The 27,684-nt window shown below is 41.5% G+C and overlaps 1 protein-coding gene across 11 annotated transcripts in view; it reads right to left on the bottom strand.

Annotated features, from left to right (window-relative positions):
* Positions 1–27,684, bottom strand: part of Nbas (NBAS subunit of NRZ tethering complex) — a 304,643-nt gene that overhangs the window by 69,893 nt on the left and 207,066 nt on the right. For all 11 annotated transcript variants that reach the window (XM_063262517.1, XM_063262512.1, XM_063262514.1 and 8 more), the window contains one exon: positions 26,274–26,608. In XM_063262517.1, coding sequence (XP_063118587.1) covers positions 26,274–26,608 — 335 coding nt within the window. The remainder of the gene's footprint in view (positions 1–26,273; positions 26,609–27,684) is intronic.

The following is a 27,684-nucleotide window of genomic DNA, read 5'->3' as shown; positions in this document are numbered from 1 at the left end:
AAACAAGTGTTAATTCCTTGTGTTAAAGAGAAAAGTCCATGTGTTTAACATTTCTGGTTTCCCTAATCTGTGAGCAAGAGGACCTTGTGCCCTCAACACTTGGGTCCTCACATCCATGCAGGAAAGCACATTCTAAGTGATCCATCTCCCCAGCCCTAGAGTAGTGATATTTGAAAAACACAAACCTGATAATGTCACCGTTGTCCATATCTACTTAATAACCTCCAATTCTCTAAGAACAAATCAGGACCTGCCTCGTGCACCTTACTAGTTCTCTCCAATCTATCTTCTGGCTGTTGAAATGCTGTCTTGGGAATCCTCACAGCTTGACAGAAATGTCGCCTCATCAGGTAGCTTTCCACAACCAGTCTGCAACAACATTCTCTCCTCCTTTCTTTTCTCTCTGAATTATCTTTTTGTTAAAATAACTTATTTGGCTGCTGATTATGTATTGGCTATCACAGCTGCAGCTGCAGCAAGAGAAAACTAAAGCTGGGTGTGCAAACCTTCAATTGCCTACGTTGAGACGGGGAGAGCAAACGGCCAAGCAGTGACCTTGGCCACAGAGGCCATAGATATTGTTTGTTTGGTTTTTCAAATGTCTAAAGAGATATAAAAATCTAGTTTTAACTAAGAGTCTATATAAAACCCACCCATGGACTAAGCTGGTTGCAAGGGGCAAGGTTTGTGAACCTTAAACTTACAACACTAAAGAGCTATGGCTGGAATGATAAACTGAGAACAAAGTCAAACAACTTCCAAAGCCAAGCTCGCTGAAGAACTGGCTCACCAAGCCAGACGTAATCACATGAAAATGTCCTATTGTCCTATTACATTTCCATGTAAACAAACAACATAGGAGAAACTTATTTAGAACAAAATGAGAAACTCTAGTTATCAGAGAAAACAAACTTCAGTCACTCTCTGACCTCCTTCCTTGTCCCTCCACAATCAGTTCAGAAACTCAGCTCTAGGACTCTTCCTGACTCATGACATCAACCCCAAGCTCACCAACCCCATCTATGTCATAGTCCCTGCAAGTCCATTGGCACCAAGTATTTACTGCAATTAAGCAACACCATAACTATTTAACTTTAAGTGTATCCCCACACAGTGGGAAGACAAGAAGTACAGTGAAACTGCTCAACAGCTATGGTAAACAAGCAGGAGAACGAAGGACCTCTAAGAGATGCAATGACACACCATGCTGCCAACACCTCCCTAAATACTCATGGTGCAGAATGCTCAAAAGGTTACAATTGCCAAGTCCCCGCACGGTACCCCATTTCTCTCAGACTCCAAAGAGACAAGGACTACAAAAGAACAACCTAAAGGATGGGACATGATAATACAAACTGGGCTAAAAAATATGCCACAGGGACAGTAACAGGCCAGAGGGACCAGGGGTACAAGGACAGCAAACTGGCAACCTTCCATTTATTCATTGGCTAGACATTTTCCAAGATACAGTGTGCCTTTGTCTCAGACAAGGTGCTGGTGAAACACAAAATTAGATCAAGCCCTTGCCCCTGGCTATGTCACAGTCTGGTTGAAAACATGAAGAAGTAAAAGACACTATAAAGAAGCATGGCCACTACCTAACTAGGGCAGCTACAGGAGGCTTTAGAAGGGCACTCTGTTAGAATGCAAGCAGGCACAGGCAAGTTCAGGAAAGAGCTGCGGAGAGAGATTCCTAAGGAGAGGTTGATGGGTAAGGGAATTCATGCAGTAAAGGAGAGTCTAAGGAAGCCACAAGTCAGCAGCAGGCAGGAGGCAGCAAATTCAGTACCTTGGCTGGAATACAGGGTGCAACAAAGACATGCCAGAGAGGGGAGGAGAGAGACAGGAGGGACACTGCCAGAGCCCCAGTATCAGACTAAAAACACTGCACTTAGATCTTTAATTCCCGGGAAGGGGAGAAAGAAGCTCTGACAGGAAAATGACACAATCTGTACTGGAGTTTTCAGGAAATGCTTTGGTCCAAAATTGACAAGGACAGGAGCCTTACGACTAAGAAAGCCCTCCAAGACGACATACTTTAAAGGTGAGTATGGCTGGACTTTGCACATAAAGCTGACATTAGAGAATTGGAAGTGACTTAAGAAAACCCAATTGTTCCCTATGAGTGGAAAACCAGGTTCTGTGGTTCCCACTGCTAAAATATTAGCAAAGTCAACAGGAAAAAAATGTATTTTACTCATATATTCTCAGCATCAATAAACTTAAAATTGAGTTTAACTACTTACAATTTATTTAACTACCACTGGATAGACAGTCTTTCTTTTTATGCTTCCACTTAAGAGCTGACCCTCCTCTTTCCCTCTCTCCTTCCTCCATTTTCATGTTCAACACTAACAGTGACTGTGTACTAGGCCTGGCTTTGGCACACGGGGCTGCAAGTACAGTCTAAGACATTTACCTTTGATGGACATGCATGCTAATGAAAAACCAAGATAAAATTAAATATTTAGAAAATGTTCTGGAATATAAATGAAGTGTGTAGATAGTAAAGGAAAAAGTCTGCCTTAGGAAAACTGAAGTCCATGAAAAGGCGGCAACTGCTGACCTTCGACCTGACAGAGACCAAGGGAGCAAAGGTGGGGGATTGACTTTGGGGTAAAGAAGTGGCTTTAAAAATTAAACAAAGGCTAGTGTAAAAGAGAATGCTCTATGGTCCTAACTCCTATCTTTCACTGGGCTCTAAAACACCTCAGGGATATAATACACTCTCAATAGTGGCTCACTGAAGGAGACACCTGGGTGCAGAAACGCACACGAGCAGCAGCTGGCAGCGCATTCGAGGAAAATGGGGGAATGGGTTATGAAAAATATCAAAATATTCCAAAGTCTGATCCTCAAAGTTACCATCCTGGAAAAGCTCTCGACATTATAAAATATGTATGCATGTGTGTGTACGTGTGTGTGTGTGTGTGTGTGTGTGTACGTGTGTGTGTGTGTGTGTGTACGTGTGTGTGTGTGTGTGTGTGTGTGTGTGTGTGTGTTTAGCCAATGGAATAGATTCAAGGGATGGCTAAAGCTAGCACACAGGAAATGCTTCCTCTTAGGTTAATGGTCTTCAAACCATCAAACATGTACTCTTAGCACACACATTTATGCCATAGTTATAAATGATTTGATACTATAATCTAGCACTAAGTAATAATCACCCAAGGACTCACAAACTAATATTCAATTCCCACTCATCTAAGATATACACTTGGAGTATCAATTTATTTTCATGTTATTTAACATCACAAATTTTGCTTATTTCTTATCAAATAAATACACTAAAATAATAACAACACAGATCTTAAACACGATATTAGAAGTCAAAGATCTCTTAGGATCTCTTAGGAATTTTTACAAGTTAATTTTGGTTGACAGAGTCATTTCTTCTTTTAGCAAGTAGACTTTTAGGTATCAACATGCTGTATCATGATTAAGCCATATAGAAATGAAAACTGCAAAACTCTTAGCACAAAATGACTATCTAATAGACCAAACCCTAGCATGGCTTCTGAAGTTGAAGGCCATCTTTCCCAAGGAGGGCCCTTAAAAAGGTCCAATGACAAGCTCAAAGCTTCCAGGACAATTTATTGTCTGCCAGAACCTTGTGATAGGCTCATGGAGCCCTCAACTCTCAAGAGCACTTCCTTAGATTGTGCAGTTAGAGCCCCTGCCCGCCCTGCAGTGCAAGTGTTCTTGTACCCAGAACCTTCCCAGGAACATGTTGCTTCTCTGAAACATGCAAGGAAGCAGCTCTCACTCACTGGTAGTTCTTAGGGAAAGAGGAATGGTTTGATGTTGCTGCCCGCACTTCTGTCAAAAACACAAAAAGTTTGTTTCCAACTGGCAAACCCAAAGAGCACCCTTTGTCCAATATCTGTCAGTACCTCTCCTTCAGCCAAGAGCAGTGTTTGAAAACTCTTCCACCTGTTGTCAGGGGTTCAATTTACTCTGCACTCTCCCCTCTTGTTAGTAACTACCAAGTAGGAATCTATCTTTCCCCCTTTACCCACCTTCCAACATCATTTCACTTTGAGGAATCAGACATTTTAAGAAGAGGAAGGGCTCTCTGTGCGCCCTGACCACCAAAGGGGAATTTGTTCTTGTTCTTTAAAGGGAAAGGGAGATCCCAAATTTTGTTTGCTATACTGTACAATAGTTTCAGTGGAGAAGAATTAATTATAATCTGCTGAAATTTTGCCCTTCTTTGCAAGCAGTTCTATTGAAAATAAAAAATTAAACATTCACTACATGAGAGGTAAGCAAGATGTCTTAGGATCTCTTAGGTCCACAGAACACAGGGTTCATGGTTACACTGCTTTTATGGGTTGTTACTTCGTGTTGAAATCAGCTAAGCCTGACTTCAGAAACAGCTGTTCCTGGGCTCGCTGAGTGTTATGCCTGAGTGAGAAAGACATTGGCAAAGTTGAAAGAAACCCTATATTTGCATGAGCTTCTCCAGGATAATTTTATTAGTAATGGAAGTGTGTGAACCACTATGAGAAGCTCTGGGAACAAAAGTCTCTCAATGACTCAAGTGATTCACCAATGGCTAGTGTGGGAGATGGGTGGGGTCATTCTGTGACCTGAGGAAAGTCTAGATGGCATGGATGGGGCTGAACAAAGAAGGGAGGCTGGACTTGAAATGGTATATGCAAAAGAACTGAAGGATACCTTATGCTAACTCCTGGGGAATGTTTTGAACCTCATCCAGCTGCCCATTAAGTCAGCAGCTTCAAATATTTTGTTCAATACCCAGAACAAGAAAGACTGTATATCAAAATTCAATTAGAGAGTCTACATATATTCAGAAACACATGCATATATTCAAAGCAAATAAAACTTTGATGAAGCATACAACCCCTAATAAGATGAGATACAATCTGATAACTCTTGTTCTAATCTCCAGTCTCTTTACAATGCTTACTACAATGCCCTAACTTAATTACAAGATCCACCAATACATTACTATGCATAATTTTAAAATACCTGTAACCTGGTTCTGATGTTAGAATAACTTAATAGGAGCCAGCAAAACTGGGGCTACAAAGGAGCCAGAAGTCAACTCCGCTGTCTTTAACTGGCTTGACTCGTAATCACTTCCTGTTCTGTACCAAGTCAAACACCTCATCTCTCTGCGTGCTGCTACCAAATACTACATGTGGCTTTAGCCACAGAACTGCAGGCCATCCACATAGGTTCCGAAGTGAGAGTCCATGCTCGGTACAGCAAGTTTAGGCACTGATCTTAAATTTTACACACACCCACGCGCGCGCGTGCACACACATACACACACACACACACACACACACACACACACACACACACACAGTGCCCCTCTAAGCTTCCCCTGGAGTAGTGTGAGCTGACTCCATGCTATCACTGGTAGTAGATTGGCTCAGGCAATTCAGACTCAAGATAATGAGCACATGGCCAGCCAGGGAATGGAGGACATGGTCAAGGGCAACAGTCAGCATAGTGGAAACCTGATTGCTCTGTGTGTGTGTGTGTGTGTGTGTGTGTGTGTGTGTGTGTGTGTGTGTGTGTGTGTGTGTTGATTCTCGCACTATATCTCTATAGTGATATGAATTAGAAAGCAGTCTAACTCACTGCTGGGAAATAGCATCCTGGACTATTACCAGCAAAATGCCTTATGATGAAGTTAGCATCACAACAGCAGCAGAAAGGTGTGAGCCTCTGTGGCAGCACATGCTGCTGAGATAGCCAACCATGCAGTCTTCCTCATCACTGGTCACATCTCTAACTTTTCTCATCCCTTAGAGGCTAATCTGAACTGAATGTTTACTTATATGTGAAAGCATTCTAAAAGTGACATGCATTAACATAGTAGTGATGAGGCCCCATTACATACAAGAGAGAAATTTATCTCAGTAGAATTGTTCCAAAGTTGAACACAGACGAGAATTAAGGTCAGCTGCTTCTGACATTAATTCCCTATTGTGCTACTGAGAACCATGGCATATCTCACACCTATCCAATCAGTTCAGTTCAGTTCACCAGAATGTAGGGCTACAATGTTAACTATGAAACTTCGTAGGTATATCTGGGTCCACAGAGATTTAAACTGATTTGCTCTGTCCTTGGGAAAATGTATAAAGCCTGCCATGAAAATGCACTGATCCTTTAGGGTTCTCCTTAAATATGGCATGGAAAACCTCTCATCAGCAAACTGGCCCTAAGTGGCTGCATTGTGGTTAAGGAGCCTTGCTCAGTGATGCAGCCAAGGTTAACTAGACAGTAGCAGTTCTCAAAGGGTAGTTTCTAGAAATACAACACAAAGTCATCGCACACTGGACCAGAGTCACAACCACAGATGTTGAGACCCTCCCACTTGTACCACCAAATACTGTGACAGCCTTCACAATGAAAGTGTCCTGGCCTCCAGACTGGTGCCATTTGTTCCATTCTCCAATCATCAGAGTGTTATTCCAAGTGAGAATCCAGTAATGTCTGCCTCAAGGCTCATGTGTAGCCAATCCATGTCTAGGACATGCCCTCTGCTTCTACCTGTAGTGTACCTGTCAGCTTTTGCTAGATGTATCTGGAATACACTTCCTGTTGAAGTCTCCCTTGCGTCAGGGCTCATGACAAGTACATTCACGGACAGACTCAGGAGCAATGCTTCTTCTACACCGGTGCCATTCCTGGATATTGCTCCGCCCCCACCGACTCACGGACTATCCACTCTGACTTTCCGGATGCCACACTTTCGATTCACAGAGCATCTCCATCTATGAGGAGATGTGCACGAGCAGCAGATAGGTAAGAACAAGGGAAATCCTCAGAGTTGCAATTATGACAACTCTTGCTCATAACCTGAGAAAGTCACCCCTATTATCTGGAAGGACAGAGCACAGCTTCTTATGACAAATTCCTTCACTGCCCAGGCTGTTCATAAGCAGCAATTAGAAGATAAATCTGGCTGTAAGTCTGAAAGGCAGTTAAGTGTAGGGTAAACAAAGAGTGGAGCAGCGAGAGGCACAGCACTGAACATTCAGTGCTGAAGAATGATGAAGCCTGCCAAGGAAAGGCACGATTTGGGAGGAGGCTCTTTCCAAACCTTTTGTCCCTCACTGCTCCTTTTCATGTTAAATATGCTTTAATACCAGCTGTGCATTATTCTGAGAAGGTTTATTTATTCCTCTGTCCTCTCAAGGATTTACACCCCTATGAATATAAAGCCTCTAAGCTTCCTGAGAAGAGGGATGCTGTTCCTTCCCAGCTTATTAATGAAGAGAAGGCTGGGCTACAGAAACACCACCAGTCCTGGCATCCCTCCTGGCCTGCTTTGGGGGTAGGAGGCATTGTCATTCATGACTGTATGGTGCACATGATCGCTAACCAAATTTCAATTTCTTACTCAATTATCACCTTAGTCAACTTGAAATAATTTCCCAAGCAAAAGAAGAAAATGAGTTTCCAGCTTGCTAGTCAGGCCAGTAATTATGATCACCCCAGATGCAGTTTTGCAGCCAAATAGGCAGACAAAAGGAAGAATGCCATGCAAGACTTTGAGGTAGACATGAGCCTAAGTCCTCATGTGTCACATCTACAAGTTAGCTAACTGTTCTGGACTTCTCTTTCTTGCCTGGTAAGATGCAGGGAACATCTACAGCATCCTCTCCCTGGTCTTATAGCACCTGGCCCTGCAGGGAATGGAGGGACACTTCTCTCCACTATTATGGGGCAGCTTGCATAGCTAGGGGCACTGCTCCTCTTGTTACAGTCACACACTTGGGAGGTCACTTCCTTTTTTAGGGGGTTCCTCTACTGAAAATAGCTTTTTCCTCATACAATACAATTTCCCTCTCCTCTGTTCTTCTCAGTCCCTCCCCAGTTCCCCTCTTATCCAGATCTAGCTCCTCTCTGTGTCTCACTAGAAAACAAGCAGGCTTGTGAGGAATAAGAACATAAACTCTAATAAGAGGAAAGAAAAACTAACATACTGGAATAGGTCAACAAGACAAAGAGTCCAAGAAAAAGACACATAAAGCAGGTTCAAACCTAGAGACCCACACATTCACACACTCAGAAAGCTCATAAAAACACTAGCTAGGAGCCATAATATATATGCAAAGAACCTATAAGGTAAAAGAGAAAAATAATATAAATAAAAACAAAAAAATAAAAAATCCTTGACATGACATTATGAGACAAACTGGGAGGTGGGGAAATTTCAAAGGTGCCACTGAGCTTGTTTTCAACACGCTGGCCAGCCAGTGCATACAGTAGATGCAGTCTACCCTCAGAACTGCTTCTCCCATGAAACTCCCTTGGCAAGAGGTAATTTTTCATTTGCAAGTGGTAATCGATTGGAGATAGCTTCTGGGTTAGGGACGGGCATGTGTCCATATCTCCTTGCAGCTCTAGGACCCCACTGGGTGCAGATGTGCATGGGCTTTGTGCATGCTATGAAGGCTACTTCCTGGCTGCCTTCTACAAAGAGGTCACAATACTCAGAATGAATGCAATACCCATAATTTGCTTTAGAGGAAGGAGGCAGGAGCAGAATGGAACAAGCAAGTCACCTGTATAGCAATACAGATCCTCCCAATGTGACCACAGGTTGCATGGCACGTGGCAAAAATCCATCATTCCAATGAGACATGTGCCCTATGAGGTAGTTGGTTACAAGGGCTATGTCCTGCCTGAGTCTACCGTAAGAGACATACAACCAAATCATGGGTCTTGGGAAATTTTAATGTGACCAGTTGTGGGCAGGGCCAGAGTAAGCACTCCTGCTTGTCATGTACTGTGAGTACATTGAGACTGCTTTCTTTCACTCACACTCTCAGTGTGGACACACCTTCAGTAAAAATGTCCTATCAGCAGCATAACTAGGTTGCCGATGGTAGAGTAAATTAGGTTCCTTACAGCTTTAATGAGACAGATTTTGATGTAATTCTTCTGGGTGGCATGCTCTGGTGGAAGTGTGACTGCTCCCACTTGTCAACAGAGTATATTGTGTTGTGTGGCTATTCCAAAGCAGGTCTATACAGCGCTTCTCACAGTTCTTTTATTGGTCCCTGCAAAAGCTTCACGCACGTAGCCAATGCTAGGGGCAGTTCCGCCTCAGATCTATGCTTCTCACTACTATTCTTAGGCAGCCTTGGGAGTCCCCACAACATGCACAGCACCATCAGTGTTAAGTCAGATTACTGAAAATGCAGTGAGTGAACGAGGGAGAATCTAAATGAGTTTGCAGAGAGACAGTGCATCTTTGTATACAGCACATATTTCAGACCATACAACTGACATAAGGTCAAGTGTAGGCTTTCCAGGATGTGTGATCATGCAGGACAAACTCCCTTAACATCTTTGAGCCTAAATTTCTCCGTCCATTAGACAGATGTCAGGTCTTCTAGTCAACATACCTGCCAATGAGGGTTTATGAGGCAAGTTACATAATGCACTAGCACATCCAAGAAACTCAAAGTTTACCCTCTGCCTCACTTCTAGATCATCCTTTCCCTAATTCAGTCTATCATCCTTACATGTGCACCTGGTTCCTGGTTCCTGGTTCCTCTCCACACCTCATCAGATTACTCTGCTAGCCTTTTGAGGCATTTCCATAATGCATGGTCTACTTGGACCAGACAAACCTGGCTTTCCAAGGTGATGCTGACCTGTAATTCAGGTATTTGCTCTTACTGAGACAGAAGAACCAGTATCTCAAAGTTGTCAAGGCTAGCATGAGTTCAAGGTCAGTATGCAAGGTTACTTAGCAAAATCCTGAATGAAAAAAAAAAAGGTAAAAAACAAAAATCTGGATATAGAGTTCAGGAGTAGAGAACCTGAGGAGTAACTGCACAGAAGGCTAACTGCTTCAAGCCCTAGAACTGAAGGAGAAGCTAGCTAGCTAGCTAGCTAGCTAGCTAGCTAGCTAGCTAGCTAGCTAGATAGATAGATAGATAGATAGATAGATAGATAAAACAAATCAAAGCAGGCAAGCTTTGAGCAACCACTTTCCAGCAATGTTACTGAAGACTAGAAATGATAATACTTGCTTAAAGGTCATTTACATATCTGTAAATGTCAAGTGATCTAGTATATGTGAAATTAAATGTTTAAATCCGATGTTCATTTCAGTGCTAACTTATACTCTATACTGATTTTCGAGTGCTATCTTCTTGTAGTCCTAGACTGTGTGTGTTTGTCTGACAGCAATGAACATGTCTCAAAATTCCTCTGTCTTTGCTCCAGGTAATTAGAACAGGTTCCTAAGAACAAAAAGCAGCACTAGCAACAATATTGTTAATTGATTTAAAAAAAGCAAAACAATAACATGACCAAACAGTAGCAAACATCTGATTTGCTACTTATGTGACTCATACTTGTCAAATTACAACCTTAATATCAAGCCACTTTGGTAAAGGATCCTAATATAATATAATATAATATAATATAATATAATATAATATATATATGCTCCATAATCTAGAAAGGTCTAGATTGAAAGATAAAGGTTCTAGCATATTTTAATGAACAGGTAATTCTGGAAATAAGTATAGAAATAGGCACTTGTCAGGAGATAGCAGAGGTAGAAGAGAGCTTTGGTAAAGAGCAGTTCGCATCTTTATAGCTGCTCAGGCAGACACTGGATTAGTGACCACACCCCTCACAGCCTACATCCAAGCCATTAGCAAATCAAATCTTCCCCAGCTCAATGGAAACTGACCACTCCTCGCCATTTTCTTTGCTACTACCCTGATCCACACTGACCTCACCCCCACAGTAGTTTCCCATTAGCCAAGGTTTCCTTTCCTTAGGTTTCAGTTACACGTGGTCATCCAGGGTCTGGAAATATTACATGGAATGTTCCATAAGAGTTCAGGAGTAACTTAGTATACATTTATTTAATATTTAAATCTTTCATTATAGAAGTTTTAATTGTCCTGTTCATTATTAGTTATCATTAATATATTGATACACCTAGCTTATACGTTAAACTATCAGAGATATACACACATGAAAAAGACAGAATTGTATAGCGTTCCATAAGCTCTGCAGTGATGGGCAACCTCACTGCTCCCTACCGCACTTATAACTGAATTTGCCTCGTAAGTCAGTTACTTATAACACCTCCCACATAGAGGCCGCGAGATTCTGGTAAAACATCAGCTTGAATCAACACTCCAGTGTCTTCGCATTCACTCCAGCCTCTATTTAGGCTGGTAACATCTTATCCTTCTTTGACCTCACCTCATATCCCATTACTCTTTTCTTATCCCACATTAATACGCTGGCCTCTTTTCCCTCAAATAACTCCAGCATGTATTCACTAAATACCACCCTGCAGTCTTACTTCACCAAAGTCTTTGCTCAAATGGTACTGTCACAGTGAAGTCTTCTCTGGACTTCTTACTTGACAGCAGTCATGCTGCCTTGCACTTCCAAATCTCTCCCCAGGTTATTCTTTGCCTGTATCCATTATTATTTCATTGGTTCATAAACATAAACATTTACAGTTTTAGCTTAGTTTCCATATCCCCTAGAGTATACTTCCTAATTCTAGAGATGTCAATTCTGTTCAGTGATATATACCACTGTATGAATATATACCCTGATATACAGTGGATATAATTTATTAGTTCACAACAAATTATCCAAATTTTGAAGCTTAAAGTCCCTATTACATGAGAGCTTCTGTGAGTCATGAATCTGGAAATGTCTCAAATTAACTTTCATCTGCCTACTTGATTGATATAGAGAAGAAACCTGACCCCATGCTTACTCACATGGTTGCTGGGATCTCTGCTCTCTAGTTATGGGGCCTCTTCTCCATGCTGCTCAAACATGGCAGCAACATGAGTAGGCTACCCAGTCTCTGTCTAGACTGACTTTATAGCAACTCCTCTAACCCTGGCACGTCCACTCTATTTGTTTGAGGAGCATCATCAAGTCCAACCCACTTTCTAGAAGTAGGAATTATCCAGTGGCTTGAATTCTAGTAAACAATAAGCAGAGAGTCATCTTAGAAGTTCCCATTCAACAATCCACTGTTGAAAGCTAGGGATAGAGCTAAGAGGCCTCAGGACCTTGCCCACCACACACAATGCCTGAGATTTAACACATAGTATTGCTAAGTAATTTGTTCAATGAATGAACAAATTGAGCATTAATACATACCTGAAAAAAGAAAAGGCTAAGACAAATGGAAAATCAGACTGACATCTCTAGGAACCTACAGATTATGATGATGATGATGATGATGATGATGATGATGATGATGATGATGATGATGATGATTTTACTTTCAGCAGATGAATAAAGGGGAAGCCTGATAAAATCAACTTCTGAGGTGTAGGGAATACCATGTGAAACCTTTCCTAGAAGGATGTCCCACTCTAAATGGTCCTAGCAAGTAATTCTTCTTCCTTGGGGCTGTTAATATTTAATTGAGCTTAATTCTGGATCAGAAGGATAGCTAAGTGAATGAGGGTACTCACCACCAAGTCTGATTGCTATGTTTGATCCTGGAACTCAGAGAATAGAGAAGAAAACGAACCATGAACAACCAAGTTGTCATATGACCTATACATATGCAGCGCAGCAAGTGTGCATGTATCGCCCTCCCACCCCCCCCATATACAGATGTGTGCACACACAAAGTTCAGCTATCTAGTATCAGAGAGTACTTAGTTCTCTTGCACAGTTATAACTATTATTTATTCCTCAAGCGTTCTTATTCCTATCTATTTCCTTGGTGTTGATGGTTATATTTGGAAAGAATTCCTGTTCAGATTTGTTTTTCTTGTGTATCTCCTAAGCTGATGGCTATCTGTAGTTCTGTCCAGATAGAAGACGCTTATTGAACTAAATTTTCATCTTGAATAAGAGAATTTGTTCCACAAAAGCATAAACCGTCAATAAGAATGAAACAACAATGTTTATGCCTATAATATAGAAACTACATGAAGGTCAGATTAGGTCAGTATAGCCAACATACTCACAATTCTAAAATAGTCATTTTGAGGAAGCAGAATCAACAAATACATATCTGCCACGTAGGAAGCACTTAATCAAGGTTTTCTCTTCTCTTCTCCGATAGAAACCAGAACTACCATTCTATTTAAACCTACTTTGTTGGTTGCTCGTGCACAAAGAGGACTCAATAAGCCATGAACTGCTGAAAGGCAAAGAAGACAAAGATCATTTGCTCACAATACCAAGAAGAATGGCAATGAAGAGGTCCTCCAACCAGATTCCCCAGAAGTATCTGGAATGACACTTTCATTCAGAAGTCATGGGATCCAACAAAAGTAGAAATCAATGGGCAAAGGACATTCTTTAAAGATTAACAAAAGACAATTTACCGCACTCCACGTCTGGGTTCAGAATTAACATTTGAGGGAGCAGCCATCAAGCATGCAGTCTTCTAGGTACTATTGCCAGCTTCACAACTTAATGGCTTTAAGGCAATTGTGTTCTATGAATTATGAATATCAGAAGACTTCAAAGTAATGTCTACTATTCTAGCTTATCTGGCTTGAAATTAAACGAATCTCAAACTATAGTTTATTTGCTAAAACACAAGGGTTGTGTTAGATATAAAAGCACATTTCAACTGAGTGTTAGCATTTTAGTCTCAACTTTAACCCTTTTAGAAGGCTTGCCTGCACCTATAAATTTTATAAAAACCGTTTTTTCATGTAGAGATATGGGAAGTGTTGCAGTAAATGATAGAAAATGACACCAGGCACCATGCCATGCTACCTCCTGCTACTCTCTGGCCCCAGCAGCAGCTGCCCTCTTGCGACTCTCTGCTGTGAACCTTGTTCATAGTCCTAGCATCCACCCCCTGTGGTTATAGTCACAGTTACCCCCAGTAACCCATTAAAATCAAAACTCAATAGGCTTGTAATTTATCAACCAGATTTATATCAGTAAATTCTCATCCCACAAAACGTCCACCCAATAAACACAGAGCCAATTGATATTGATATAAACTGCCCACCTAGATAAGACAAACTGTCCTTTAGTAACCATCCCTTACATAGTATCCATATCGACCTGTGGCCATTTAAAGCCACGCAGGGATGATAATCCTTCTCTTCCTCCATCTTTGTTTCTCCCTCTAGCTTCTCATCTTTCTGGCTTACAAAAATTCTGTCCCCACCTTTTTTTTTCACTGCCCAATCACAGGCCTTGCCTTATCTTGTGCCTGCCTCACCTGCATATAGACAATGATCCACATTTCACCCTTTCTGTTTAATTTTAAAAAAAAATGAACGTTTCTCTCAAATGGAAGCTGAGCACAGCTATTACCACTCTGTAATCTATAAAGTATAAAATACACCTAACACCCAGTCCATTATTTTTATCAATTAAATCGTATATATTGGTATCTATCCTAGCTTAAGAAAGGCTTAAAATCTATGTGTCATATCTTGGCTAGCTTGTATACTATCTGAAAACTATCAAATATGTATTCTCAATGTTAAATAGCCTGGGTGGGCTATGAGACTATAATTAGTCTTCAACCCTGTCAGAAATCTGAGAATGACCAATATTATCTGAAAATACAGGCACCCTCACACGGCTTGTGGAGCTGAGACAAGTTTTAGAGACCTGTCAGCAATACATAAGAGCATCAGTCTTCAGCCTTCTGGCCCAGGATCATCTGACAGACACAGAATTTTGAAGAACTGATTATTCTGACTTGGGAGGGAGAGATTATCAGTCAACTATTCTGCATAGTGTGTACTTTGCTGGACAGCAATTTGTCTGTAGATGAAATAGGCAATTTCTGCCCAGAGGCTACCTGGCCACAATGTAATACCTCACCTGGAAGGACAGATGTTCAATTTCTTCTTTGAATCCACAAAAGAGAAGCTGCTAGGAGCAGATATGTCTTAACAACAAAAGAATAAATAACATTAAATGTCATTGTGGATTTCTGGTGATTTGGAAAACTATCTATCTATATAAAGTAATCTGGACTGTTGTCCATTAACTACTCTTAGCTATTTCTAACAAATTATCTTGAAAGTACCCTAACAGTAAACTCAGAGTTATAAATTTGCTATCTGGCCCTTAACTCATATGCTTAATCATCTCAGATCAGTTAATAGTAGCAGTTATAGGACTGGGTCTAAGTCTTCACCTGCATATAGATGTAAACCCACAGGAAAGGATAATTAAGGCTCTCCAAAACATCCCTATTCTTCATCACTGGAGACAAGGCTTGGAACTGCATGGGTTCCGAGAGGGGAGACCATCCTGGGTCTGTGTAAGGACTCGAGGCTTCAAAATGGAACCTCTTGGCTTTGAACAGAAAAAAAGAAACACAGCAGAAGGGCCAGAGGGCCAGTTTTTCCTGTCTCTGAAGATGTAAAAGAGGAACTTTGAGGCAGGAATAAGAGAAGTCATCACACAATAGAAAAGGCAAAGATGGATTCCCCTAGAGCCCCCAGAAAGCAATGTCATTTTGCTTCCTCCCTGATTTTAGCACAGTGAAACTCCAGCCTTACAGCAAACCTATGCTGGTACAGACAATACAGATTCATGATAAATAAAATAATACTTCTTCAGGGGGAACACAAAGTACAATGAAAGTGATTAAAATTAGGACACACATGATGCTGATTATCTGAAAAATAAAAAAAGAAATAAATACAGGAACTCCTGGGGATGATTTTCCATTCCAGTAAAGACTTGCCACAGTGAGGAGGTAGTAGCAGTGTTTCTATGACATAGAAACAACAACCTCAGCTCCATATAAAGTGAGTAACGACACAGCCAAGGAATGAATACACTGCCTCAAAAACCATTGGCTCCTGTCTAGGGGAAAGATGGTCATCCGCTGAAGACATCTAAGAGCAGAGGGGTAATACGTGGAACTCTGTCTAAGCTACCAACTGCCTTCTGACCTTGAAGAAATTACCTAACCTCTGAGCTTGAGCCGACTTGAGATCATAACACTCACATTGAAAGACTTGTGGAATCTACTGGAGATACTGTGCCTGATACACAGTACGTGGGCCGTAAATGGTAGACACTAGTCATGCATCACATAGGACAGATGAGCTCTACAGTCTCATGTAGTGTCAGCATGACATTCCTCTGGATATAGGTCTGTAGGAAGCAGCTTCCTCTTCCTTCAGTTTTTTCTGTCCTATAAAGCAGGAACTTTCCCTTATGGGTCCAGAGAAAGTAGATGCCGCTTCAGTCTTTCTGCTCCTCCTTCTCAGAAAAGGAGTGACAGCCAGTATATGACAAGGGGGAAAGATACTGATGCTCACACCTAGTCCTGCCTTTTCTGCTACAGGCTTACCTGGCTGTTGCTAGAACGTATTGTACCATTAACTGTGCCTTTCATCGGCAGCTGTATTTGGTCCAGGGCCACACGTAGGCTTCAGAGCATGTCTAACATGCTTCTAACATGCTCATGTGGTTACTGGCCATTTGGAAGTAACTTGTCTGAATGGACTTACAGAGTAAATACATACCATATCTTTACAAATTTAGTTAAAAAGTGAATGCAAATTCACATTAATATCTTACACGGGTAACCTGTTGAGATGATAATATACAGGACAGCGTCACTTATGTTATACTTGAGACTCCATATGAGTCACATGAGAGATCTACTCTAAAGCACTGACTAGGACTTGACTCTCTGGTATCTGAGCATAGGAAGGAAGTGTGCCTTCCCACCAGCATGAGTGAGTGGCAAGCCAGCCTGTGTGTCTGGCAGGGTTAGGTGAAGATCCAACTCAGGATAACGAGGGTGGACATGAGAAATAAGCCACATTCTCCTCTCCGGTTTTACCAATAACAATGCTGAAATTTTGACTAAACTATTTTCATCCATTTATGCTTTTGCACTCATGTGGTGCATATAAACACACGTGACTGAACACATGCATAAAAACAGTGATCTTAGAAATTTGAAACTGTGTTTCATGTAAGCATCAAAACAAAACTGTGACAGTTACACTTGTTAAAGATGATGACTTTTAGTAAAGTCCATAAACCACAAGGAGTCCCAAGATTACTTCATAGTGTGGTTTATAAACGATAAGGAATCCTAAAATTATTTCACACAGCTTTAAAAATAAATATCATTTTTTTGGCTCTTTTTTTTTATTAACTTGAATATTTCTTATATACATTTCGAGTGTTATTCCCTTTCCCGGTCTCCGGGCAAACATCCCCCTCCCCCCTCCCCTTCCTTATGGGTGTTCCCCTCCCAACCCTCCCCCCATTGCCGCACTCACCCCAACAGTCTAGTTCACTGGGGGTTCAGTCTTAGCAGGACCCAGGGCTTCCCCTTCCACTGGTGTTCTAGAAGGCAACTTTTAATGTGAATCTTTATCTTCTACCTTGTTTGAGACAGGGTCTCTGGATCACCACTATGTATGCTATGGGAGCTTCCGGTCCGTGAGCATAAGCCATTGGTGTTTTGTTCAGGAAATTTTTTCCAGTGCCTATGTGTTCCAGGTGCTTCCCTAGTTTTTCTTCTATTAGTTTGACTGTGTCTGGTTTGATGTGGAGGTCCTTGATCCACTCGGACTTAAGCTTTGTACAGGGTGATAAGCATGGATCGATCTGCATTCTTCTACATGTTGCCCTCCAGTTGAACCAGCACCATTTGCTGAAAATGCTATCTTTTTTCCATTGGATGGTTTTGGCTCCTTTGTCAAAAATCAAGTGACCATAGGTGTGTGGGTTCATTTCTGGGTCTTCAATTCTATTCCATTGGTCTATCTGTCTGTCTCTGTACCAATACCATGCAGTTTTTATCACTATTGCTCTGTAATACTGCTTGAGTTCAGGGATAGTGATTCCCCCTGAAGTCCTTTTATTGTTGAGGATAGCTTTAGCTATCCTGGGTTTTTTGTTATTCCAGATGAATTTGCAAATTGTTCTGTCTAACTCTTTGAAGAATTGGATTGGTATTTTGATGGGGATTGCATTGAATCTGTAGATTGCTTTTGGTAAAATGGCCATTTTTACTATATTAATCCTGCCAATCCATGAGCATGGGAGATCTTTCCATCTTCTGAGGTCTTCTTCAATTTCTTTCCTCAGTGTCTTGAAGTTCTTATTGTACAGATCTTTTACTTGCTTGGTTAAAGTCACACCGAGGTACTTTATATTATTTGGGTCTATTATGAAGGGTGTCGTTTCCCTAATTTCTTTCTCGGCTTGTTTCTCTTTTGTATAGAGGAAGGCAACTGATTTATTTGAGTTAATTTTATACCCAGCCACTTTGCTGAAGTTGTTTATCAGCTTTAGTAGTTCTCTGGTGGAACTTTTGGGATCACTTAAATATACTATCATGTCATCTGCAAATAGTGATATTTTGACCTCTTCTTTTCCGATCTGTATCCCCTTGATCTCCTTTTGTTGTCTGATTGCTCTGGCTAGAACTTCAAGAACTATATTGAATAAGTAGGGAGAGAGTGGGCAGCCTTGTCTAGTCCCTGATTTTAGTGGGATTGCTTCAAGTTTCTCTCCATTTAGTTTAATGTTAGCAACTGGTTTGCTGTATATGGCTTTTACTATGTTTAGGTATGGGCCTTGAATTCCTATTCTTTCCAGGACTTTTATCATGAAGGGGTGTTGAATTTTGTCAAATGCTTTCTCAGCATCTAATGAAATGATCATGTGGTTCTGTTCTTTCAGTTTGTTTATATAATGGATCACGTTGATGGTTTTCCGTATATTAAACCATCCCTGCATGCCTGGGATGAAGCCTACTTGATCATGGTGGATGATTGTTTTGATGTGCTCTTGAATTCGGTTTGCCAGAATTTTATTGAGTATTTTTGCGTCGATATTCATAAGGGAAATTGGTCTGAAGTTCTCTTTCTTTGTTGTGTCTTTGTGTGGTTTAGGTATAAGAGTAATTGTGGCTTCGTAGAAGGAATTCGGTAGTGCTCCATCTGTTTCAATTTTGTGGAATAGTTTGGATAATATTGGTATGAGGTCTTCTATGAAGGTTTGATAGAATTCTGCACTAAACCCGTCTGGACCTGGGCTCTTTTTGGTTGGGAGACCTTTAATGACTGCTTCTATTTCCTTAGGAGTTATGGGGTTGTTTAACTGGTTTATCTGTTCCTGATTTAACTTCGATACCTGGTATCTGTCTAGGAAATTGTCCATTTCCTGAAGATTTTCAAATTTTGTTGAATATAGGTTTTTATAGTAAGATCTGATTTTTTTAATTTCCTCTGAATCTGTAGTTATGTCTCCGTTTTCATTTCTGATTTTCTTAATTTGGACGCACTCTCTGTGTCCTCTCGTTAGTCTGGCTAAGGGTTTATCTTGTTGATTTTCTCAAAGAACCAACTTTTGGTTCTGTTGATTCTTTCTATGGTCCTTTTTGTTTCTACTTGGTTGATTTCAGCTCTGAGTTTGATTATTTCCTGCCTTCTACTCCTCCTGGGTGTATTTGCTTCTTTTTGTTCTAGAGCTTTTAGGTGTGCTGTCAAGCTGCTGACATATGCTCTTTCCTGTTTCTTTCTGCAGGCACTCAGCGCTATGAGTTTTCCTCTTAGCACAGCTTTCATTGTGTCCCATAAGTTTGAGTATGTTGTATCTTCATTTTCATTAAATTCTTAAAAGTTTTTAATTTCTTTCTTTATTTCTTCCTTGACCAGGTTATCATTGAGTAGAGCATTGTTCAATTTCCACGTATATGTGGGCATTCTTCCCTTACTGTTATTGAAGACCAGTTTTAGGCCGTGGTGGTCCGATAGCACGCATGGGATTATTTCTATCTTTCTGTACCTGTTGAGGCCCGTTTTTTGACCAATTATATGGTCAATTTTGGAGAAAGTACCATGAGGAGCTGAGAAGAAGGTATATCCTTTTGCTTTAGGATAGAATGTTCTATAAATATCCGTTAAGTCCATTTGGCTCATGACTTCTCTTAGTCTGTCGACATCACTGTTTAATTTCTGTTTCCATGATCTGTCCATTGATGAGAGTGGGGTGTTGAAATCTCCCACTATTATTGTGTGAGGTGCAATGTGTGTTTTGAGCTTTAGTAAGGTTTCTTTTACGTATGTAGGTGCCCTTGTATTTGGGGCATAGATATTTAGGATTGAGAGTTCATCTTGGTGGATTTTTCCTTTGATGAATATGAAGTGTCCTTCCTTATCTTTTTTGATGACTTTTAGTTGGAAATTGATTTTATTTGATATTAGAATGGCTACTCCAGCTTGCTTCTTCTGACCATTTGCTTGGAAAGTTGTTTTCCAGCCTTTCACTCTGAGGTAATGTCTGTCTTTGTCTCTGAGGTGTGTTTCCTGTAGGCAGCAGAATGCAGGGTCCTCGTTGCGTATCCAGTTTGTTAATCTATGTCTTTTTATTGGGGAGTTGAGGCCATTGATATTGAGAGACATTAAGGAATAGTGATTATTGCTTCCCTTTATATTCATATTTGGATGTGAGGTTATGTTTGTGTGCTTTCATTCTCTTTGTTTTGTTGCCAAGACGATTAGTTTTTTGCTTCTTCTAGGGTATAGCTTGCCTCCTTATGTTAGGCTTTACCATTTATTATCCTTTGTAGTGCTGGATTTGTAGAAAGATATTGTGTAAATTTGGTTTTGTCATGGAATATCTTGGTTTCTCCATCAATGTTAATTGAGAGTTTTGCTGGATACAGTAACCTGGGCTGGCATTTGTGTTCTCTTAGGGTCTGTATGACATCAGTCCAGGATCTTCTGGCCTTCATAGTTTCTGGCGAGAAGTCTGGTGTGATTCTGATAGGTCTCCCTTTATATGTTACTTGACCTTTTTCCCTTACCGCTTTTAATATTCTTTCTTTATTTTGTGCGTTTGGTGTTTTGACAATTATGTGACGGGAGGTGTTTCTTTTCTGGTCCAATCTATTTGGAGTTCTGTAGGCTTCTTGTATGTCTATGCGTATCTCTTTAGGTTAGGGAAGTTTTCTTCTATGATTTTGTTGAAGATATTTACTGGTCCTTTGAGCTGGGAGTCTTCACTCTCTTCTATACCTATTATCCTTAGGTTTGATCTTCTCATTGAGTCCTGGATTTCCTGTATGTTTTGGACCAGTAGCTTTTTCCGCTTTACATTATCTTTGACAGTTGAGTCAATGATTTCTATGGAATCTTCTGCTCCTGAGATTCTCTCTTCCATCTCTTGTATTCTGTTGGTGAAGCTTGTATCTACAGCTCCTTGTCTCTTCTTTTGGTTTTCTATATCCAGGGTTGTTTCCATGTGTTCTTTCTTGATTGCTTCTATTTCCATTTTTAATTCCTTCAACTGTTTGATTGTGTTTTCCTGGAATTCTTTCAGGGATTTTTTGTGTCTCCTCTCTATGGGCTTCTACTTGTTTATTTATGTTTTCCTGGAATTCTTTCAGGGATTTTTGCGATTCTTTCAGGCATTTTTGCGATTCCTCTCTGTAGGCTTCTACTTGTTCTCTAAGGGAGTTCTTCATGTCTTTCTTGAAGTCCTCCAGCATCATGATCAAATATGATTTTGAAACTAGATCTTGCTTTTCTGGTGTGTTTGGATATTCCGTGTTTGCTTTGGTGGGAGAATTGGGCTCCGATGATGCCATGTAGTCTTGGTTTCTGTTGCTTGGGTTCCTGCGCTTGCCTCTCGCCATCAGATTATCTCTAGTGTTACTTTGTTCTGCTATTTCTGACAGTGGCTAGACTGTCCTATAAGCCTGTGTGTCAGGAGTGCTGTAGACCTGTTTTCCTCTCTTTCAGTCAGTTATGGGGACAGAGTGTTCTGCTTTCAGGCGTGTAGTTTTTCCTCTCTACAGGTCTTCAGCTGTTCCTGTGGGCCTGTGTCTTGAGTTCACCAGGCAGCTTTCTTGCAGCAGAAAATTTGGTCTTACCTGTGGTCCCGAGGCTCAGGTTCGCTCGTGGGGTGCTGCCCAGGGGCTCTCTGCAGCGGCAGCAACCAGGAAGACCTGTGCCGCCCCTTCCGGGAGCTTCAGTGCACCAGGGTTCCAGATGGTCTTTGGCTTTTTCCTCTGGCGTCCGAGATGTGTGTGCAGGGAGCAGTCTCTTCTGGTTTCCCAGGCTTGTCTGCCTCTCTGAAGGTTTAGCTCTCCCTCCCACGGGATTTGGGTGCAGAGAACTGTTTATCCGGTCTGTTTCTTTCAGGTTCCGGTGGTGTCTCAGGCAGGGGTCCTGCCGCTCCCGGGCCCTCCCCCACGGGAGCCCAGAGGCCTTATACAGTTTCCTCTTGGGCCAGGGATGTGGGCAGGGGTGAGCAGTGTTGGTGGTCTCTTCTGCTCTGCAGCCTCAGGAGTGCCCACCTGACCAGGCGGTTGGGTCTCTCTCTGTCACCGGGTCTGGGAGCAAAGAGCTGCATAAATATCATTTTTATAATGACAGAAAAGCATTGTTTACCCATTTCCAATTCGTTGACATTTGTACTCTGAATGGAAATGCAATCATGGGTAAAGCTGTGAGGACTTAACACAAAGTAAACTGCACCAAAAGTTCTACATCTGATAACGCATGTGAGGTTGTTCTACATGACAGAATGGAAACAATTAACTTTGCTGAACAGCAATCGCTGCGTGCACAGCAATATTCCGTGTGAAGAAGTGAGCTATGCACATACAATGCACACACACTGCACACACTGCATCAGGACAGGGGATCTGCGCAATCCTGTGAACGGTGAGCAGAGAGAGCCTGAGCTTTTCTGGTAAAACTCTTGCTTAAAAGAGCAACGGACAAACTACAGATCTATTCAGACCTGAGCATCTGGTCGGTATTTTCTATAAACTGAAACAGCACGCCACTTCAAGGAAAATGTACATAATATTTGTTTTCAATGATAAAGTTTAATGTTTTAAAAGGAAACCTGCATCTACCACTCTTAGCCTGACAGCATTTGGGGAAAAAAAAATCAAGATTTCTTTGATGAAAGACTGGTGCTCATACTAGTACATGCAACTTTCTGACATGAAACAATGCAATGTTTCAACATTTGAATAACTTGTATATCCAGTGTACCGATATTTCTACATGCATAATGCAATTAAATGTTTTTAGAGTCCTCACTGGAGCTAATATTTAGAACATTTTATGCTGAAATGTAGTGTCAAAATACTTTCCAAAGTAGCAGCTACTGCAACATCGTCTTCCCTCCTCCCATCCGTGTGAGGCTGGCTTTTCTTTATGTACCGCAGTCAGAGCAACAGTAAATGCAGAAGCTGAGGCTGTCTAGCTGCCTGAAACAGCCCTCTGCAGCTGTCCAGTCTGTGCGACCCTGAGCTCCTCAATCCAGACTGTGGGCAGCTGTGGGGGAGCTTATGTGGATTAAGTCACATTTGAGTCATGCTCTTGTGACTCTCTCACTCACACTACTGTAAATGACCCTTCGACCCCACTCTTCTAACTGCCCACTCATCTACAGTTCTGTAAGGAGCCCTAATAAACTCAATGGATTACGAAGTTAGGCTTTTGAGATAAGCTTAATTGCTGTTGATGGTTTCATTTCCTATCTGGGGAGAGTTTGCTCATGTTTCCTCAGAACAGTGTTACCCACCCTCGCTTGCTGCCTTTTTAATTGATGAAATTAACAGGGTAGTGGCCACTCTACCCTGCCTATTATCACCTCAGCAACGTAGGATGCAGCAGATACACATTTCTATCCCTTTTTCCTTCGGCATAGCCATCACCTCCAATGTCAGCAAAGATTAGCCGCTGAAAATGACAATGCTATTTGGTGAACATTTTCCCCAGAATGCCTAAGAATTCTGCTAATGTAAATGTTAATTAAACAACTGTCAGTACAAGTACAGACAGCCATCACTGGCATGTTCACTGTGGATTCAGCACATGATGCAGACTTCAGGAAATTCCTGTCTGAATTTTAGTATCTGAACAATTGCTGACTGTTTTGCTAGGCACTCTAGAAAAAGCTTACGCATTCTTTCTAAAAATTTAGTTCTGAATTAAATGTGGGCTCACTCCTGAACACCGCACACTGTGTATGAATAACGCATACTCACTTTACATTTTCAGCATCATGTACAAGCTGTGGGAACATCTGGTGTTTTGAAAATTTGAGCAAATCCAGTTGTATTCTCTCTTCCAAATGTGTTCTCGAACATGTGGGACTTGTGTCTCATAATTCATCCCCTCCCCTCTCTCAGTACTGAATGGTTTCAAATATGCATTTTTATCTAAATGTAATACATTTCTGCTTTCATCTAACCAGAAAATGAAAAGCTAAACAATAAAATGGGGGAACAATTTAAAGTTTTAAAACAGAGTCTTAAAGGTAATTATTTTACTTTTACAGTTCTCCTGGTGCACTAGAAAACTAAACTCTGAAGAACATTCCATGAAAAAGGAAATGCTGTGCCTGGTCAATACCAGCTGAGCTAAAGGAACAACCCAGAAACTGACTGAATCTTCACAGCAGTCATAAACCCCCCCCCCACACACACACACACACACACACACCCCTCATGGGTTCACAGGTGTCTTGAAAGCTTAGGACTAAGATTGGTTTCGATGATAAACAATACGGTATTAATTTTAAATCCTGAAGCTTAAGATATCACAGGAGCTAAAACTCCAAGTGAGGTCTAGATGTAGCTCAAGTTTCCACATGAACAGATCACAGCTGAGGAAGGTCCAGCACTGCCTGCCTGGTCCAACCTCCACAAGCATGCTCCCACTTAGCACACACCACAGTGGACGCCCAGCAACTACTCAAAACAGCCTGGGGCTGAGGACAGGCCAGGAAACCGCATCGACAGGAAGGTCCTTCTCTGTTCTTGCTTAGTCTTTGCCTGCTCCTTCAGCAGTGCTCAGTTACGACTCATGAGGCTTTTTCTTTAGACTCCTGGGTGGATTGGTTCCTTCCTACACATTACAGTCACCACCCACCTCATTTGAACTCAGCCCTGCTGTGGCCATGACCCATCACAGGCTGTTTAGGGCTGCTCTCCTCAGGCACTCTGGTCCCAGTGCTCCTTGATTTTGGACTGGGTCCACTGACCTGTTCCTAAGACTTCCTACAGGTAGTAGAGTAGAGTGGACAGGAAAGGACACGTGTGGCTTCCTTCAGCTCACACTGTGGCTCCTCGTTACCAGCTCTACTCTGCTTCTGGTAACAATAACATCTTCCTCAAAGTCTCAAGAGGCAATGGCTAATGGATTCTCACAGCTGAAAAGTGACACACCAGATATATATGAGCCCAAACATAGGCCGTTCTTAAAATCATCTTGCTAGCTTTTTTTAAAAATCACCATTATTTCCTTCCTTAAAAAACTGAATTCTCTCCATTTTAAAACAGTGGATGTAAACTTAAAAATCAAGTTATCATTCAAATTAATTGGACTGTATTAACCAAAAATGAAAAGGTTCTTGGTTTCCCACAACTTAAGAGTCTAGTGAGTGAATAAAATCTAGAAGTCACCTGTGCCAAACTCCAAATGAAAGCTTTGCAAGACTTTACAACGCTTCTGTAATAGCAGCATAATAGTTACAATAAATGATTCTGGGGAAGGCACTGCATACACTGGCTGTCTTGGAGGAAGAAAAAGACAGCAGCAGCTATGACAGACAAGAGGAAAACAGTAATTCCAAAGGCAGATGCTGAGAGTTACCCTAAGAGACACAATGCCCTGGGCCCCGAGCAGTGAGCATACAACATTTGCCCAGCAGGATTATCTGGGTCAGGGGGCAAAAAGGAGAGAAGACCCTACCACATACTTTGATGTCAGGTGCCTATTGATGAGGTGTGGAGAGCAGGTCTTGGAATGAGGTCAAATGGCTCAGATCTAAACACAGATACCTGGGAACTACGGCATGCAATCCCAGAGACATCCTACTGCCATGTTCTACTCTATGTCACAGTCATGTAAAAAATCCTAAGAGCTCAACCAGACTCAGGGAAGGTGTCAGGCTGGGTTCTGAATAAAATTATATCAGGGATGGACGATGATCTCCCTTAGTTTTGACAATTTAAAATAAAGGATGATGCATTTACTAAGGCATACCAATGAGAACTATAACAGGTTAAAATATACATATAAAGTAGACTGGGCATCTCTGGTTTCTATTATTTCTTTATATGTAATAGGAGAAAGTGATTTCTCAATTAAGTTCAGCAAAAAACAAAAGCCAAGTCTTCTCATGAAAGCCTAAAGCTTTAGAAAAACTTAGAATTTTTTTTTTAATTGAAGAAAGAAAATAAAATCAAATCTTTGGAATGGCAGCACCATTTTCATTTCTTTTCAAAGTCCTCTCACTCTAACTTGAGGTACTTGCTTAGTTACCTTGGACACAGCTTTTGGAGAAAATGTAATTGCATCCACAACAGTGATGAGGTCATGAGGACCGAGTCGATCAAAGTACTTCAGGCAGACGTCATAGGCATGAAGCCACTCTGCGGAAGACTCCGGAGCCTGCTTGATGAGGTGAGGATCTCCAGTCCAGAACAATTTCTGCAACCAGACAGTGTACAGAGAGCTGGGAGACAGCATCTGCCCCTCCTTCTCAGGGATTCTGGGAGCAAGTTTGGAAATAGATAAGATATTCTGACTCGTGAGCACAGGCTCCAGTGCTTCCAGTGCATCCTCGCTTTTATCAGTCAGCTTCTTATAATTAAGACCTATTGGGAGGAAGAGAAAGGAAGGAAGAGACTGACTGTAATGGGAATACACAGGCACCTCAAACCCACACAAGCCTTGTGAGACACTGGAGGAGAAGACAGTAGTTTATACTGAGAGCTTTAGGCTTTCAAGAGAAGACCAGAAACGGAGGTCGAGGCCCAGGCAGGACGTGAGCTGTGCAATCCCACATCATTTGACTCAGGAAGCTCTCAGCGTCCTTCTCCATACCCTCATGAGTCACTGTCTCCTAGTGTCGGCAGCGCATGCCCTGCGGCACCCACACTGACTATCAGTAGAGTCGCCAAACTGCTCATTTGTCACCAGCCACTTGAAGGCAGCTCTCGGAACATCTCATGACCTCAAGGGCACTCTTACAGTTGCCATGAAAAGATGAACATAGAACAAAGGGCCATATAAAATCTGAGGCACCACAAAGAGACTTAAAGACTATTACCACATTTAATTTCCTAGGTATAAGCACAAGAATACCACTTTAAACATTCCTAAAATTCACCAAGATGTAAAGCCTCTTCTTTTACATGTCCCATGATCATATGCAAATGTAAAATGTATATTTAATACTTTATTTTATTTATATTCGTGAGTACCTGCACCTATATCTTCTGTGCACTACATGTGTGTAGGAGGTCAGAGGAGGGTGTCAGATCTCCTGGAACTAGAGTTCCATGGAATTGTGAACTGCCATATTAGGGTGCTGGGAACCAACCTAGGACTTCAGCAAGAGTGGCAAGTGCTGCTGACTGCTGAGCTGCCTGCCAGCCCCACAAGCCCCATGACTATTTTAAATGAATGAGTTCTACTGAAGGGAAAGTTTGCCAAGCCGTCTAAGAACAGAGGCCCAATCATATCACATTTTAAACACAGAAGAGGACAAAAGAGGGCTATCTGCAACAGATTGACCTGAAGTCTATTGGGAATTTCAGAAGATTTTTGTTCTTTCCTAATGCTGAATTCTCCCACTGCAGGAAAAGGAGCTGGAGGATTCAACCTAAAGTCAATCACCTTCAGAAATCTGTGGTCTTAATATGTCAATGACAGTATATGAGCACAGCTG

The sequence above is a fragment of the Rattus norvegicus genome, chromosome 6 (genome assembly GCF_036323735.1).
Source record: "Rattus norvegicus strain BN/NHsdMcwi chromosome 6, GRCr8, whole genome shotgun sequence".
Lineage (NCBI taxonomy): Eukaryota > Metazoa > Chordata > Mammalia > Rodentia > Muridae > Rattus > Rattus norvegicus.
This window is presented reverse-complemented; position numbering and strand designations above follow the sequence as displayed.